This window comes from Salvelinus namaycush, chromosome 2 (genome assembly GCF_016432855.1).
Source record: "Salvelinus namaycush isolate Seneca chromosome 2, SaNama_1.0, whole genome shotgun sequence".
Classification (NCBI taxonomy): domain Eukaryota; kingdom Metazoa; phylum Chordata; class Actinopteri; order Salmoniformes; family Salmonidae; genus Salvelinus; species Salvelinus namaycush.
Window position 1 is genome coordinate 27044303 of NC_052308.1, and position 17215 is coordinate 27061517.

The following is a 17215-nucleotide window of genomic DNA, read 5'->3' on the forward strand; positions in this document are numbered from 1 at the left end:
TGATGGTGACAGAGTTTATTATACAGTTCAATTGTCATCCTGACAAACATGAGCATCAACAATAATATCACTTACTAAATAAAGCCTGTCTGTTGGTCTGAAGCGTGTCCCTCCAGTGGCCTATTTCATATTTACAGTGACAGTCACATGACTACATCTCTACAGTCTAAAGTAGCCTCCTATCCTCTCCATCTGCACTGGTCTCACAGAACTGGACAGGAGAAAGGAAATAGGCAGACTGTAGCTAAATGTTTTGAAACTGGAAATGAAAGTGTTTTTTAGGTTGTGATCAAAACATTTTCTAATTTGTGCCAACTGAACATGACCCTGCTGTTTTGTCCCATTAGTGCAGATGAAGGACAGGAATTTGGATAGGAAGGGAGGAGGCAGCTGAAGAGTACTGAGATGCAACCGTGCACAGGGGATGGGGTTGTGGCTGGTATTTACAGAGCTACGGGAATGGAAGTTGGAGATGGCATGTGACAGTTCTACTGGCATGGAGAGTTGTGTATAATACAGAGGTTTCGGGTCGAGGGTTAAAAGGTCAAGGTGGGACAAGTTCAACAAATTCAGATGTTTTTATCTTTAATTGAGCATAAACATGAGGTCATCACTCACACTGCCACTACACACAGAGTACAAACTGCTATGAGTAGAGAAGCCAGCAGCTCACACACACACACAGACAGAGAGCCTTGCTTGCCCGAGTTTAGAAAGAGGAATAGAGTATGCTACTCAGACAAAAACTCTGTGGTCACACGCACGGATGTGCAAAAGCACACAATCCTCACGCAGAAGAATCATTTTTTTCTGACTGAAAGGTAAATAAGCCTAAAGATTCAAGCTATGTGATTGGTGGAGATAAATCTGAGCCAGGAAGTTCCCAGGTAACTCAGTGATGAGAAGAGTTTGAGCTTACAGAAAGTGATGCAATCACTTCCTGTGTGGCTCAGCAGGCTGCCGTGTAGGCCAGGGGCTATGGTAGGCCTGTGTTAAATGTCTTTTCAGCATGCGCTGATGTGACAGACTAGACTACGACACTGAAGCCTGTTAGAAGATAAGTGAATGTATTTTTCCAGACAATATTTTCATTTTATACAAAGGTTCGCAAATGACGTTTCCAAAGACAGCAGTAGAGCCTAAAATCCTAGGATGTCAAATGGCCACCACACATCCAGCACAGCCTGCTGACCACACCCACACACTGATTGTGGAATGAAGAGGGTGGAGGGTCCTGATGGGACCTGGGCAGGGTGCAGTAGGGAGGTGCCCTTCCCTCACAACAGATGGGCACACAGAATGGAGAAAGGGTTGTCGGGGTGTGTGTGTATTCAGTCTACTGGTGGGCACACTGTACCCCTGGGCCGTGCGGCCCCCCCTCCTCATCAGAGCTATCATTGTAGGCCTCCCTTCTGGCCCCCGCTGACCCCTGACCTCTGACCTCACAGTCCTGGAGGTCAACCTCCTCTGCCTCCGACGAGATGACTGGTCCATCTGCACGCGCAGGCAGCAGGTCCTCCAACTCCTAAACACACACAGGTAAAAAAAACACACATTCTGTAAATTACGTACACAAAGTAAAGGTTAAGACAATGTGTGATGCACCAGACACCTTGGGCGGGCTATTTGGTTCTCAGAGGTACTCACGGTGAGTTTCTCGGGGCTGATCCAGTTGTTGTCAGGGAACTGGACATCAAACTTGATGAACAGATCTCCCTTCTCAAATGGGTTCCTGTACTGAGGCATACCCTCTCCCTTCACCACCCGGATACAACCTGACACACACATAATGATACAGGGCAAGCAAAATAGATAAAGTTAAAGAGCGACTGCCCCTAAAAAGCAACTTCTCGTTTTGAAAACGTCCTATTTGGCATCGATAGGAGTCAGAATTATCATGTCAAAATGTACTACAAAGTAGAAGTATGATCATAAAGTCATTCTCCAAAAAAATGGTACGTCACGGAATGAAGGGTACCGTAAGTGTTCCTTTGGTTGGGTTTATTTCAATCCTGCCCACAGCTGGCAGCACACAAGTAATCATGAATTCGGACCGAAGCTGCATGCGACCCGATCGTAATGACCATGGGCAATTTGTATTTGACATCCCTATGGGGCAAGTTAGGGACCATAAGTAAATTACAGTGTACATGGGACAATATTTTAAAATGTCAATAACTCCCAATTTCAATTATTTAAACACCTCAAACCATCTATAAATTGTAGAAATATCGAAAGCATTTAAAAAGATGTGCAACATGACAATATTGTCCCATTTTGCTATTTATTGACGGTCACTAACTAGCCCCAGAATTAGGCTATCTGATGTCAAACCAACTTTGCCACGGTCGCACACCAGCCAGCTGAAGCTAATTGGCGAAAGAAGTTGGCTAGCACTAGCAAGCCTAAGCGACTTCAAGACACAAGACCTGGTTAGACTGTTTCAAGTTATAAGCGTGAGTGAATACTGTGTGCTGTACAAACGAGTGACTGTACAAACGCTTGCCACATCCGAACACACACAGAGACACCCACATTAAACCACTCTCGTTTGGCTTCAGTCATGGCTGCTGCATTTCTTAATGACCAAGCCAAAAAACTAGGCAAAAATCAGGAAGTTCAGGCCCCCTTTAAACTTGAAGCGGTGTGTGTGTGTGTGTTGTGGAGTGGTGTGGGTTTACCTGGGTCTATGACCTTGCCAGGGGGATATTTGACGGCGAGCTGGCGTCCGTCGAGGTGTGTGACCGCCAACTGAAAGCCACACAGCGCTTCCACCAGGCCAATACGCTGGGTCATGTGGAGGTCATGGCCATCACGACGGAACTCCTGCAGAACACACTCAATAATTAACATTTTATCAGTACTTTGACCCAACCTCTCTGGGTGACAAGTCGGCGAGAGCGTTTCAGGATTGTCTCAAACTCAGGAAATGGGAATTGAGGGCCACCTTCAGAGAGGAAGCTAAAACATTTTGTCACTGGCCAGCTACCACCCAGACTCTATCCTCCACCTTAGACTGCTGTCCTATGTACATAGTCATTGATTCTCTGGCAGTAAACATGCCAATTGCACACTCCCTCAACTTGAGACATCTGTGGCATTGTGTTGGGTGATTAAAATGTGCAGTGTTGAGTGCCTTCTATTGTTCCCAGCACAAGGTGCACAGGTGTTACGACCATGATGTTTAATCAGCTTCTTGATATGCCCCACCTGTCAGGTCGCTAGACTATCCTGGCAAAGGAGAAATGCTCACTAACAGGGACATAAACACATTTGGGCACCACATTTGAGAGAAATAATATTTTGTGCATATGGACAATTTCTGGGATCTTTTATTTCAGCTCATGAAACCAACCTTTTACATGTTGCATTTATATTTTTGTACACACACACACACGTCAAAAGTTTGGGCACACCTACTCATTCAAAGGTTTTTCTTTATTTTTACTTTTCTACACTGTAGAATAATAGTGAACACAAACTATGAAATAACACATGGAACATTGTGGTAACCCAAAAATGGTTAAACAAATCAAAATATATTTTATATTTGAGATTCTTCAAAGTAGCCATCCTTTGCCTTGATGACAGCTTAGCACACTCTTGGCATTCTCTCAACCAGCATCAAGAGTTAGTCACCTGGAATGCATTTCAATTAACAGGTGTGCCTTGTTAAAAGTTCATGTGGAATTTCTTTCCTTCTTCATGAGTTTGAGCAAACCAGTTTATGTTGTGACAAGGTAGGGTTTGTATACAGAAGATAGCCCTATTTGGTAAAAGACCAAGTCCATAATGGCAAGAACAGCTCAAATAAGCAAAGAGAAACAACAGTCCATCATTACTTTAAGACATAAAGGTCAGTCAATACGGAAAATTTCAAGAACTTTGAAAGTTTATTCAAGTGCAGTCACAAAAACCATCAAGCGCTATGATGAAACTGGCTCTCTCATGAGGATCGCAGCAGTTACCTCTGCTGCAGAGGATAAGTTCATTAGAATTACCAGCCTCAGAAATTGCAGCCCAAATAAATGTTTCAGAGTTCAAGTAACAGACATCAACTGTTCAGAGGAGACTGTGTGAGACTTGCTTGGGTCAAGAACTTAGATTGGTGGAAATCTGTCCTTTGGTCTGGTGTCCAAATTAGAGATTCTTGGAGCCAACCGCCGTGTCTTTGTGAGATGCAGAGTAGGTGAACGGATGATCTCTGCATGTGTGGTTCCCACCGTGAAGCATGTAGGAGGTGGTGTGATGGTGTGGGGGGTGCTTTGCTGGTGACACGGTCAGGGATTTATTTAGAATTCAAGGCACACTTAACCAGCATGGCTACAACAGCATTCTGCAGCGATATGCCATCCCATCTGGTTTTTGCTTAAATGGGACTATCATTTGTTTTTCAACAGGACAATGACCCAACACACCTCCAGGCTATGTAAGAGCTATTCGACCTCAACCCAACAGATGGTTTGGGATGAGTTGGACCGCAAAGTGAAGGAAAAGCAGCCAACAAGTGCTCAGCATATGTGGTTGAGATAATGCCAAGAGTGTGCAAAGCGGTCAAGGCAAAGGGTGGCTACTTTGAACAATCGCAAATATATTTTGATTTGTTTAACAGTTTTTGGGTTACTACATGACTCCATATGAGTTATTTCAGAGTTTGTCTTCACTATTAATTCAACAATGTAGAAAATTGTACAAAATAAAGAAAACCCTTGAATGAGTAGGTGTGTCCAAACTTTTGACTGATACTGTAATATATATATATATATATATTATTTTTATTACACACACACGGCCAAAACTATTAGGACACAGCTTCAAATTTGGCTATTTCAGCCACACCCGTTGCTGATAGGTGTCTAAAATCAGCTCAGTGACTTTCAACGTGGCACAGTCATAGGATGCCACCTTTCCAACAAGTCAGATCACCATGCGCAATGACAAGCTCCGGCTGGAGTGGTGTAAAGTTTGCCACCATTGGACTCAGGAGTAGTGGAAACGCATTCTCTGGAGTGATGAATGACGCTTCACCATCTGGCAAAACTGGGTTTGACGGATGCCAGGAGAACGCTACCTGCCCGAATGCATAGTGCCAACTGTAAAGTTTGTTGTAGGAGGAATAATGGTCTGGGCCTGTTTTACATTCTTCAGGCTAGGCCCCAGAGTTCCAGTGAAGGGAAATCTTAACACTCCAACATACAATGACAACTTTATAGCAACAGTTTGGGGAAGGCTCTTTCCTGTTTCAGCATGACAATGCCCCCGTGCACAAAGCGATGTCCATACAGAAATGGTTTGCCGAGATCGGTGTGGAAGAACTTGACTGGCCTGCAGAGCCCTGACCTCAACCCTATCAAACTCCTTTGGGATGAATTAGAACGCCAGGACTAATCGCCCAACATCAGTGCCCGACCTCACTAATGCCCTTGTGGCTGAATGGAACCAAGTCTCCGAAGCAACTTTCCAACATTTCGTGGAAAGCCTTCCCAGAAGAGTTGAGGCTGTTATAGCAGCAAAGGGGGATCCAATTCCATATTAACGCCCATGATTTTTGAATTATGTGTATATGTATGCATGAAGGTATCTACACACACACAGCAAAAAAATAAACTTCCCTTTTTCAGGACCCTGTCTTTCAAAGATAATTCGTAAAAATCCAAATAACTTCACAGATCTTCATTGTAAAGGGTTTAAACACTGTTTCCCATACTTGTTCAATGAACCATAAACAATTAATGAACATGCAGCTGTGGAACGGTCCTTAAGACACTAACAGCTTACAGACAGTAGGCAATTAAGGTCACAGTTATGAAAACGTAGGACACTAAAAGAGGCCTTTCTACAGACTCTGAAAAACACCAAAAGAAAGATGCCCAGGGTTGTTGCTCATCTGCGTGAACGTGCCTTAGGCATGCTGCAAGGAGGCATGAGGACTGCAGATGTAGCCAGGGCAATAAATTGCAATGTCTGTACTGTGAGACACCTAAGACAGCACGGACAACTGATCATCCTCGCAGTGGCAGACCACGTGTAACAACACCTGCACAGGATCGGTACATACGAACATCACACCAGCGGGACAGGTACAGGATGGAACCAACAACTGCCCGAGTTACACAAGGAACGCACAATCCCTTCATCAGTGCTCAGACTGTCCGCAATAGGCTGAGAGAGGCTGGATTGAGGGCTTGTAGGCCTGTTGTAAGGCAGGTCCTCACCAGACATCACTGGCAACAACGTTGCCTATGAGCACAAACCCACCGTCACTAGACCAGACAGGACTGGCAAAAAGTGCTCTTCACTGACGAGTCTCAGTTTTGTCTCACCAGGGGTGATGGTCGGATTCGTGTTTATCGTCAAAGGAATGAGCGTTACACCGAGGCCTCTACTCTGGAGCGGGATCGAGGTGGAGGGTCCGTCATGGTCTGGGGCGGTGTGTCACAGCATCATCAGACTGAGCTTGTTGTCATTGCAGGCAATCAACACTGTGCGTTACAGGGAAGACATCCTCCTCCCTCATGTGGTACCCTTCCTGCAGGCTCATCCTGACATGACCCTCCAGCATGACAATGCCACCAGCCATACTGCTCGTTCTGTGCGTGATTTCCTGCAAGACAGGAATGTCAGTGTTCTGCCATGGCCAGCAAAGAGCCCGGATCTCAATCCCATTGATCACATCTGGGACCTGTTCGATCGGAGGGGGAGGGCTAGGGCCATTCCCCCCAGAAATGTCCAGGAACATGCAGGTGCCTTGGTTGAAGAGTGGGGTAACATCTCACAGCAAGAACTGGTAAATCTGGTGTAGTCCATGGGGAGATACACTGCAGTACTTAATGCAGCTGGTGGCCACACCAGATACTGACTGTTACTTTTGACCCTCCCTTTGTTCAGGGACACATTATTCCATTTCTGTTAGTCAGGTTTCCTGAGCAGTTTATTTAAGTCTTTGAGTACTCTCTGCTACAGTGTGTGTGTGCGTTTTACCTCATGCTCCTTCTCCTGTAGGACCAGTAGGATGTCTCCAGGCTCAGTGCCTGGGGCTTGGTCAGCCTCTCCAGTGAAGCTTATTTTCTGGCCATGCCTCATGCCTTTATCAACATGGACCTCCAACAGCTTGGTCTCCTTGTTCACCTTACGACCCTCACACTTCTTACAGCGGTCCTTCTCACTGATCACCTCCCCTATACAAAACACAAATTAGTTTCCTAACAAAAATGTTACTTTTTATAGTGTATTCATTATTGCAGTGTGTGTGGTCCTACCCTCTCCGTTGCAGTCTGTGCACACTGACTGCATCTGTTGGACCATGCCAGGAGCCAGCTGTCTGATCATGATCCTCATGCCTCTCCCTCTGCAGGCCACGCACTTCTGCACCGCCCCCGCCTTACCCCCGGCACTGGAGACGGACCAGAGAGAGAGGAGAGTCAATTATCACATTAAGCAATATACACTGCTCAAAAAAATAAAGGGAACACTTAAACAACACAATGTAACTCCAAGTCAATCACACTTCTGTGAAATCAAACTGTCCACTTAGGAAGCAACACTGATTGACAATACATTTCACATGCTGTTGTGCAAATGGAATAGACAACAGGTGGAAATTATAGGCAATTAGCAAGACACCCCCAATAAAGGAGTGGTTCTGCAGGTGGTGACCACAGACCACTTCTCAGTTCCTATGCTTCCTGGCTGATGTTTTGGTCACTTTTGAATGCTGGCGGTACTTTCACTCTAGTGGTAGCATGAGACGGAGTCTACAACCCACACAAGTGGCTCAGGTAGTGCAGCTCATCCAGGATGGCACATCAATGCGAGCTGTGGCAAGAAGGTTTGCTGTGTCTGTCAGCGTAGTGTCCAGAGCATGGAGGCGCTACCAGGAGACAGGCCAGTACATCAGGAGACGTTCAGGAGGCCATAGGAGGGCAACAACCCAGCAGCAGGACCGCTACCTCTGCCTTTGTGCAAGGAGGAGCACTGCCAGAGCCCTGCAAAATGACCTCCAGCAGGCCACAAATGTGCATGTGTCAGCATATGGTCTCACAAGGGGTCTGAGGATCTCATCTCGGTACTCAAGTAGCTTGCAATTGGCATGCTACTGCAGGAATGTCCACCAGAGCTGTTGCCAGATAATTTAATGTTCATTTATCTACCATAAGCTGCCAACGTCATTTTAGATAATTTGACAGTACGTCCAACTGGCCTCACAACCGCAGACCACATGTAACCACGCCAGCCCAGGACTTCCACAACCGGCTTCTTCACCTGCGGGATTGTCTGAGACCAGCCAACCAGACATCTGATGAAACTGTGTTTGAACAACTAAAGTATTTCTGCACAAATTGTCAGAAACCGTCTCAAGGAAGCTCATCGTCCTCACCAGGGTCTTGACCTGATTGCAGTTCGCCGTCGTAACCAACACCTATGGGTAAATGCTCATCTTCGATGGCCACTGGAGAACTGTGCTCTTCACAGATCAATCCCGGTTTCAACTGGTACCATGCAAATGGCACACAGCGTGTACGATGTCATGTGGGCGAGCGGTTTGCTGATGTCAGCGTTGTGAACAGAGTGCCTCATGGTGACGGTGGGTTTATGGAATGGTCAAGCATAAGCTACGGACAACGAACACAATTGCCTTTTTTATTGATGACATTTTGAATGCACAGATATTGTGACAAAATCCTTAGGCCCATTGTCATGCCATTCACCCGCCAACATCACCTCATGTTTCAGCATGATAATGCACGGCCTCATGACGCAAGTATCTGCACACAATTCCTGGAAGCTGGAAAGTTCTTCCATGGCCTGCATACACACCCATTGAGCATGTTTGGGATGCTCTAGATCGTATGACAGCGTGTCCAGTTCCCGCCAATATCCATCAAATCCGCACAACCATTGAAGAGGAGTGGGACAACGTTCCACAGGCCACAAACAACAGCCTGATCAACTCTATGCGACGGAGATGTGTCGCGCTGCATGAGGCAAATGGTGGTCACACCAGATACGGACTGGTTTTCTGATCCACGCCCCTACCAACCCACATGGTATCTGTGACCAACAGATACGTATCTGTCAGTGTATGTGAGCGGAATTGAAAATGGAAATCCCGCTCATGGAGCACTGCACTGCTACGGCGCACCACGTCCTTTCCAACTGCTCTGACAAAAACCGCTCCGAGCTCAAAATTGCAGCTCCATTGCAGCTCCAAATTCAATCCCTTCATTAAAATCACAATTTATCCAACACCCATCTATTTGTGACTACCTGGACCTTTCATTTGTTTTTTAAGTATTGAAACCAAACCATATGATTTGAATGAAAAGTATTTTAATAAACATGAAAAAGGTGAATGTAAGTGCTCAGAACTTCAAATAGGCTACATGTCATATTAAAACTGCATATAAAACCCTCTAAATAGGTCAGGAGCCAGACAGGGAGCCTAAGAAGGAACAAAAATGAATTATTTAGTTTATAGCCTACAAAGAAATACATTGTGATCAATTGTGTACAGATGAAGCAGATGCTAAGCTACTATTTTGCTAGCACAGACTGGAATATGTTCCGGGATCCCTCTGATGGCATTGAGGAGTACACCACATCACTCATTGGCTCCATCAATAAGTGCATCAATGACGTCGTCCCCACAGTGACCGTACGTACATACCCCAAACCAGAAGCCATGGATTATAGGCAACATCCGCACTGAGCTAAAGGGTAGAGCTGCCGCTTTCAAGGAGCGGGACACTAACCCGGAAGCTTATAAGAAATCCCGCTATGCCCTCTGACGAACCATCAAACAGGCAAAGCATTAATACAGGACTAAGTTCGGATCGTACTACACCGGCTCTGATGCTCGTCGGATGTGGCAGGGCTTGCAAACCATTAGACTACAAAGGGAAGCATAGCCGAGAGCTGCCAAGTGACACGAGCCTACCAGATGAGCTAAACTACTTCTATGCTCGCTTCGAGGCAAATAACACTGAAACATGCATTAGAGCACCAGCTGTTCCGGAAGACCATGTGATCACACTTTCCGCAGCCGATGTGAGTAAGACCTTTAAACAGGTCAACATTCACAAGGCTGCAGGGCCAGACGGATTACCAGTACGTGTACTGCGAGCATGCTCTGGTCAACTGCAAAGTGTGTTCACTGACATTTTCAACCGATCCCTGACTGAGTCAGTAATATCAACGTGTTACAAGCAGACCACCATAGTCCCTGTGCCCAAGAACACGAAGGTAACCTGCCTAAATGACTACCAACCCGTAGCACTCACGTCTGTAGCCATGAAGTGCTTTGAAAGGCTGGTCATGGCTCACAACACCATTATCCCAGAAACCCTAGACACACTCCAATTTGCATACCGTCCAAACAGATCCACAGATGATGCAATCTCGATTGCACTCCACACTGCCCTTTCCCACCTGGACAAAAGGAACACCTACGTGAGAATGCTATTCATTGACTACAGCTCAGCGTTCAAAACCATAGTGCCCGCAAAGCTCATCACTAAGCTAAGGACCCTGGGAATAAACACCTCCCTCTGCAACTGGATCCTGGACTTCCTGACAGGCCGCCCCCAGGTGGTAAGGGTAGGTAACAACACATGCTCCAGGCTGATCCTCAACACAGGGGCCCCTCAGGGGTGCGTGCTCAGTCCCCTCCTGTACTCCCTATTCACTCATGACTGCACAGCCAGGCACGACTCCAACACCATCATTAAGTTTGCCGATGACAACAGTGGTCGGCCTGATCACCGACAACAACGAGACAGCCTATAGGGAGGAGGTCAGAGACCTGGCAGTATAGTGCCAGGACAACAACCTCTCACTCAATGTGATGATTGTGGACTACAGGAAAAGGAGGACCGAGCACACCCCTATTCTCATCGATGGGACTGTAGTGGAGCAAGCTGAGAGCTTCAAGTTCCTTGGTGTCCACATCACCAACAAACTAACATGGTCCAAGCACACCAAACAGTCGTGAGGAGGGCACAACAAAACCTATTCTCCCCTCAGGAGACTGAAAAGATTTGGCATGGGTCCTCAGATCCTCAAAAGGTTCAACAGCTGCACCATCGAGAGCATCCTGACTGGTTGCGTCACTGCCTGGTATGGCAACTGCTCGGCATCCGACCGCAAAGGCACTACAAAGGGTAGTGCGTACAGCCCAGTACATCACTGGGGGCAAGCTTCCTGCCATCCAGGCCCTCTCTACCAGGCGGTGTCAGAGGAAGGCCCGAAAAATTGTCATGGACTCCAGCCACCCTAGTTATAGACTGTTCTCTCTGCCACTGCACGGCAAGCAGTACCGGAGCGCCAAGTCTAGGTCCAAGAGGCTTCTAAACAGCTTCTACCCCCAAGCCATAAGACTCCTGAACATCTAATCAAATGGCTACTCAGACTATTTGCATAATGACAAAGCCAACAGTTCATACATTTTTTGCAAATGTATTAAAAATAAAAAAAACTGAAATACCTTATTCATTTAAAAGTATTCAGACCCTTTGGTATGAGACTTGAAATTGAGCTCAGGTGAATCCAGTTTCCATTGGTCATCCTTGAGATGTTTCTACAACTTGATTGGAGTCCACCTGAGGTAAATTCAATTGATTGGACATGATTTGGAAAAGCACACACCCGTCTATATAAAAAGGTCCCACAGTTGACAGTGCATGTCAGAGCAAAAACCAAGTCATGAGGTCGAAGGAATTGTCCGTAGAGCTCCGAGACAGGATTGTGTCAAGGCACAGATTTAGGGACGGGTACCAAAAAATGTCTGCAGCATTGAAGGTCCCCATCCTTCTGAAATGGAAGAAGTTTGGAACCACCAAGACTCTTCCTAGAACTGGCCACCTGAGCAATCGGGTGGCCAGAGCAATCTTGGTTAGGGAGGTGACCAAGAACCCAATGGTCACTGACAGTGCTCTAGAGTTCCTCTGTGGAGATGGGAGAACCTTCCAGGAGGACAACCATCTCTGCAGCACACCACCAATCAATATTTTATGGTAGAGTGGCCAGACAGAAGCCACTCCCCAGTAAAAGGCACATGACAGCCCACTTAGATTTTCCAAAAGGCACCTAAAGGACTCTCAGACCATGAGAAACAAGATTCTCTGGTCTGATGAAACCAAGATTGAACTCTTTGGCCTGAATGTCAACCGTCACGTCAGGAGGAAACCCGGCACCATCCCTTTGGTGAAGCATGGTGGTGGCAGCATCATGCTGTGGGGATGTTTTTCAGCAGCAGGGACTGGGAGACTAGTCAGGATCAAGGGAAAGATGAACGGAGCAAAGTACAGAGAGATCCTTGATGAAAACATGCTCCAGAGCACTCAGGACCTCAGACTGGGGTGAATGTTCACCTTCCAACAGGACAACAACTTTAAAAACACAGCCAAGACAATGCAGGTGTGGCTTCGGGACAAGCGTCTGAATGTCCTTGAGTGGTCCAGCCAGAGCCCGGACATCTCTGGCGAGACCTGAAAATAGGTGACCAGCGACGCCACCCAACCTGACAGAGCTTGAGAGGATCTGCAGAGAAGAAATGGGAGAATCTCCCCAAATACAGGTGTGCCAAGCTTGTAACGTCATACCCAAGAAGGCTTGAGGCTGTAATCATTGCCAAAGTGCTTCAACAAAGTACTGAGTCAAGAGTCGAATACTTGCGATATTTCCGTTTTTTATTTTTAATATTTGCCAACATTTCTAAAAACCAGTTTTTGCTTCATTATGGGGTATTTTGTGTAGATTGAGGGGGGGGGGGGGGGAGACTATAATCCATTTTAGAATAAGGCTGTAACGTAACAAAGTGGAAAAAGTCAAGGGGTCTGAATACTTTCCGAATACACTATAGGCTGTGACATAGAATTAAATACAAATTAAACAAAAAATGCCTTATTAGTGCCTTTGAATTCATTTTTAGAAACACGAGTTTGGCCAGTCTGTGACTTCAGGCTCATGCGATGGAGCCTAGAGAGCAGGCCAGCAGCGATGCATGTCTTTTCAGATTCCACAATGATTCTTTAGTTGTGGACACTACATCACCGCAGTCGCTCTTGGTCCTCATCTTTGTAAGTCACCTTATTTTTGCAAGTGTGTTTTTTTATCCGTTTCTTTATGAAAATATTTAGCAAACTCAATGACAGTAGTTAAAGAAAGGGGCTATAGCAGCACTTGTTGGCTGACCCTCACTACATATTAGTCGCCAAACCCACTGGCTCCAGGTCATCTATAAGTCTTTGCTAGGTAAAGCCCTGCCTTATCTCAGCTCACTGGTCATCATAGCAGCCACCCGTAGCACGTGCTCCAGCAGGTATATTTCACTGGTCATCCCCAAAAGCCAACACTTCCTTTGGCCGCCTTTCCTTCCAGTTCTCTGCTGCCAATGACTGGAACGAATTGTAAAAAAATAAATAATAATAATCACTGAAGCTGGAGTCTTATATCTCCTTCTCTAACTTTTAGCATCAGCTGTCAGAGCAGCTTACCGATCATTGCACTTTTATACAGCCCATCTGTAAATAGCCCACACAACTACCTCATCTATCACTCAAGTGTTAATAATAAATAGTAATTATTTCACCTCTATGGCCTATTTATTGCCTCTCTACATTTGCACACACTGTACATTGATTTTTCTATTGTGTTATTGACTGTACGTTTGTTTATGTGTAACTCTGTGTTGTTTTTGTCACACTGCTTTGCTTTATGTTGGCCAGGTCGCAGTTGTAAATGAGAATTTGTTCTCAACTGGCCTACATGGTTAAATAAACGTGAAATTTAAAAAAATCTAATAAAAACACAAGTAGACTACAAATGCATGGTGAGCCCGGCATGCCCTGACCTCGTGAAGTGAGCACTACTGGAGCAAAATTGGTGCGGGCGAAAAGGTCGACGCTCCAGCTCCGCTCACATACTCTATCTGTATTCCAAGACATGTAAAATCCATAGATAGGTCCTAATAAATTCATTTCAATTGACTGATTTCCTTTTATGAACTGTAACTCAGTAAAATATTAGAAATTGTTGCATTTATATTTTTGTTCAGTGTATTTCAAAAAGTGTAGTAGCTCAGCAACTACCAACATTGATCTCCATGTGAATTACATTATTTTAAAGTGTGTGTGTAGACTCACCCATTGCAGGAAGCACACAGGACATTCTTGCTGAGTTGTAGTTTGGTTGTTTTACCATTGTAGAGGTCTTCCAGTGAAACTCTGTTAGACAGGTAGGCAGGGTAAGGCATAACTAAAATAATATGTCTGGATGAGGACCATAGATGTGAAGGGAGAATAACTGTCACTCACTTGAGGGGATGCACCATGTCCTCGCCTCTCCTGCGCCCTCCGTTGCGTCCTCCCCCTCCGCGTCCCTGCCCCCCCATGAAGCCAAACAGCCCCCCTCCAAAGATGTGGGAGAAGATGTCATCCATGCCAGCCCCTCCACCACCTCCCTCCCGCAGCCCCTGCTCTCCATAGCGGTCATATAGCTCCTTCTTTTCTGGATTGGTCAGCACCTCATACGCAAAACTTATCTCCTTAAACTGGGAGAGATGGGGGGGGGATCATTAGGGAGGAACCTGCCATTGTCCATCATAACTACCTCCCACAGACATTCTACTTCATCAGGTGACATTTTTCATACTGTTAACTTTAAATCCACATGAACAATCATCACGTTGTTGTCTCACAGATCCTCTCATCTCAATAGTCTAGGTTTCCTCTCCTTCATCTGCACTGATGTTACACAGGTCAGATGATAGAGATGCAGAAGAAGATGCCGGTTGGGGCAGTGCTGCAGATGAACCAAAGGAGACCAGGAAAGAGGGTGCCTCAACAGATTAGCTGGTGCACTCTTGCTCTGGAGAGGAGGCCATTTGAGTAATACCAAAAGCGATTGATTACCAGTCTCTGTTACTGCACAATACAGATACCATGTGATGGTACTACCATAACTAGTGGTCATGATGTGGCTTGATCAGTGTTATGTGCTGCTGTGAATCGTGTTGTGTGTACTGTGTCATGTTGTGATTGTGTAACTGCCTGTCTCTTACCTTGTCCCCGGCATCTGGGTTCTTATCAGGGTGAAATTCTTTGGCCAATTTGCGGTATGCCTGAACACAAGAGAGACCTACATTATCAGTCACTGTCTGGGAGTGGGCTGTTGTAGGGCCAACATTTTCTAACTGCGTAGCTTTACCCTGCTGCTGCGGCAAGAGAAACACTTGGTGAATCTGAAAATATTCTAACGTTAGCTAGCTAGCATGATTAACATAATCATCCTCCTCATGACAATCCCTAGTAAAATAGCAATCTGTAAATTAGTATCTGTCAAAAACATGACGACAGAGTGTGAGTAACTTTAGACCATATTAGCTAACAATAATATATGTAGTTAGCTAACATTACCAAACAAATTAGATAAATCCCGAGCTCATTATGTACTAGCTGGCTATAACTAGCAAATAACATACCTAGTACCTCTATATGGTTTTACTCTGCCAGCTAGCGCAGCATCTTACGCTAGCGTTAGCTAGCTACTGCAGCTAACTTCGCGCAGCAGTCTGCACTGCCTAGCAACGATCGGCCGCTGCCTGTGCTACGTTTCTATGCGTAAGGACGGTAGGCCTAGTTTCATATACATATACCCAAATTCCCAACAGGTAGTTAACTAACTAGTTAACTAGCTGCTTTAAATCGCGCTTTTCAAATCAGAGAAATACTTGCTTTTCATTAGATATTTGCCCCAGAATATGCACTGGCTAACTCGCATGATTAGCTAGCTAACGTTAACTAGCGATAGTTTAACTAGCTAAATTAGCTTAGCATCTGAATAGTGTTGGTAAGGCCACATCAACCCTGTTTTGGGGTCATATAATTTCCTGTCGGCGCTGATTGTGTATTATTTCTTTACATAACACCAGTCACTTACCTTCTTTAGGTCGTTTTCTGAGGCGGAGGGTGAAACTCCGAGGATGTCGTAGAGCTTGGTATCCACAACGTTGGCCATAATGCTAGCTAACGTTAGTCAACTACAGACAGAAACACCTTCTGCCGAGGAAAGGAAACGAGAGAAGATAAACAAGCCGGGTGGGAACGTCATAAGCAATGCGTCAATATGGGTCAGTGCTGACAGTCAGCTGATAGGCTACAGAGAGCAGCAGAGGCATGAAGGCATGAAGCATTCATATTTATTTGTATAAACCTATCTCTAGGCTAGTTGCAGTTTTGAATAACGCCGGCTAGTCAATGTTGGAAGTACCCTTCTGACTGGGCCGCCTAGTTAGCATTTTAATAATCTCCTGTTATTTTTACTAGGGGCGTGCAGTCTGGGCTATGTTTTAATGGTGCTACACATTTTTGTGGGACTTGTCAAGAATATTCAAGATGCGCAGTATCTTTGGTACAACAATAAACCACACATGCTCGGCGTAGATTTGATTGCTCGTTCCCGCAATAGTGTCCGCCATTTTGATTTAAAATATGTGAGAATCGTTCTCTGTCTTGCTCCAATCTTCAGGATAAAAGTGACAACTAATTTACTGAACCTGGGATTGTCCTATACACAGTTGGAAGGGTCAGGCAGCTTCTGGTGAGTTGACAAGGAAACACTCGACAGATTACTGACATATTTGGTTAAATAACCTGGACGTGCATCACCAGTTGACTGGTTTGGAACATAAACAAAATGCTCAGCTAACGTTAGCAGGTTAACAACACTGACGCACTGAAGCTAAAGTCAAGGTGCTTGTCGTAGCTTAGCTGAGAATTCTCAACCCAACGATATCGTGGAGATGATAGTTCTCAGATAGTCGTAGCTATGACATGGCAAGATTGCAATAATCAGCCTGGCTAAATACGCAGTCTAACGTTAATTAGCAGCGCGTAAGCTAGCAACAACATCCTGATCCTACTAGCTAGCTAATATATGCTCAGACATTTGACAGTCATGGATAGCTAGCCACCTTGCTAAGCAGCACTGCATCCTAAAGATAAGGAGAGCCAACTGTGTGTGCTGGAACACACTAATTACTGTTATCTCTCTATCACATTCAGGTTGCAGAGGTAGTGATGGAGTGTAAGTGTATCATCCATACAGATTCATGACCATTCCTACCTGCATATTTGAAATAAATGACTGAAGAGGTCTGACCTAGGATACACGTTTTACTAAGGTAAGAAGAAAACACACTCACATGTGACACATTATG

At 45.4% G+C, this 17215-nt stretch overlaps 2 protein-coding genes across 3 annotated transcripts in view; one reads left to right on the forward strand and one right to left on the reverse strand.

Moving 5' to 3' along the window:
* The window catches only part of LOC120060705 (dnaJ homolog subfamily A member 2-like), a 17493-nt gene continuing 278 nt past the window's right edge, over positions 1-17215 (reverse strand). The window contains exons 2-10 of the mRNA XM_039010112.1: positions 15937-16055; positions 15059-15118; positions 14313-14548; positions 14142-14222; positions 7260-7393; positions 6982-7178; positions 2682-2826; positions 1648-1775; positions 1-1525 (exon numbers count right to left, since the gene is read on the reverse strand). Of these exons, the coding sequence (XP_038866040.1) occupies positions 1337-1525; positions 1648-1775; positions 2682-2826; positions 6982-7178; positions 7260-7393; positions 14142-14222; positions 14313-14548; positions 15059-15118; positions 15937-16014 (1248 nt within the window). The 5' untranslated portion in view covers positions 16015-16055 and the 3' untranslated portion in view covers positions 1-1336. The remainder of the gene's footprint in view (positions 1526-1647; positions 1776-2681; positions 2827-6981; positions 7179-7259; positions 7394-14141; positions 14223-14312; positions 14549-15058; positions 15119-15936; positions 16056-17215) is intronic.
* LOC120060690 (serine/threonine-protein phosphatase 6 regulatory subunit 2-like) overlaps positions 16134-17215 on the forward strand; it is a 16839-nt gene continuing 15757 nt past the window's right edge. For both annotated transcript variants that reach the window (XM_039010094.1, XM_039010099.1), the window contains exons 1-2: positions 16134-16596; positions 17061-17179. The gene's annotated coding sequence lies outside the window, so the exon portion shown is untranslated. The remainder of the gene's footprint in view (positions 16597-17060; positions 17180-17215) is intronic.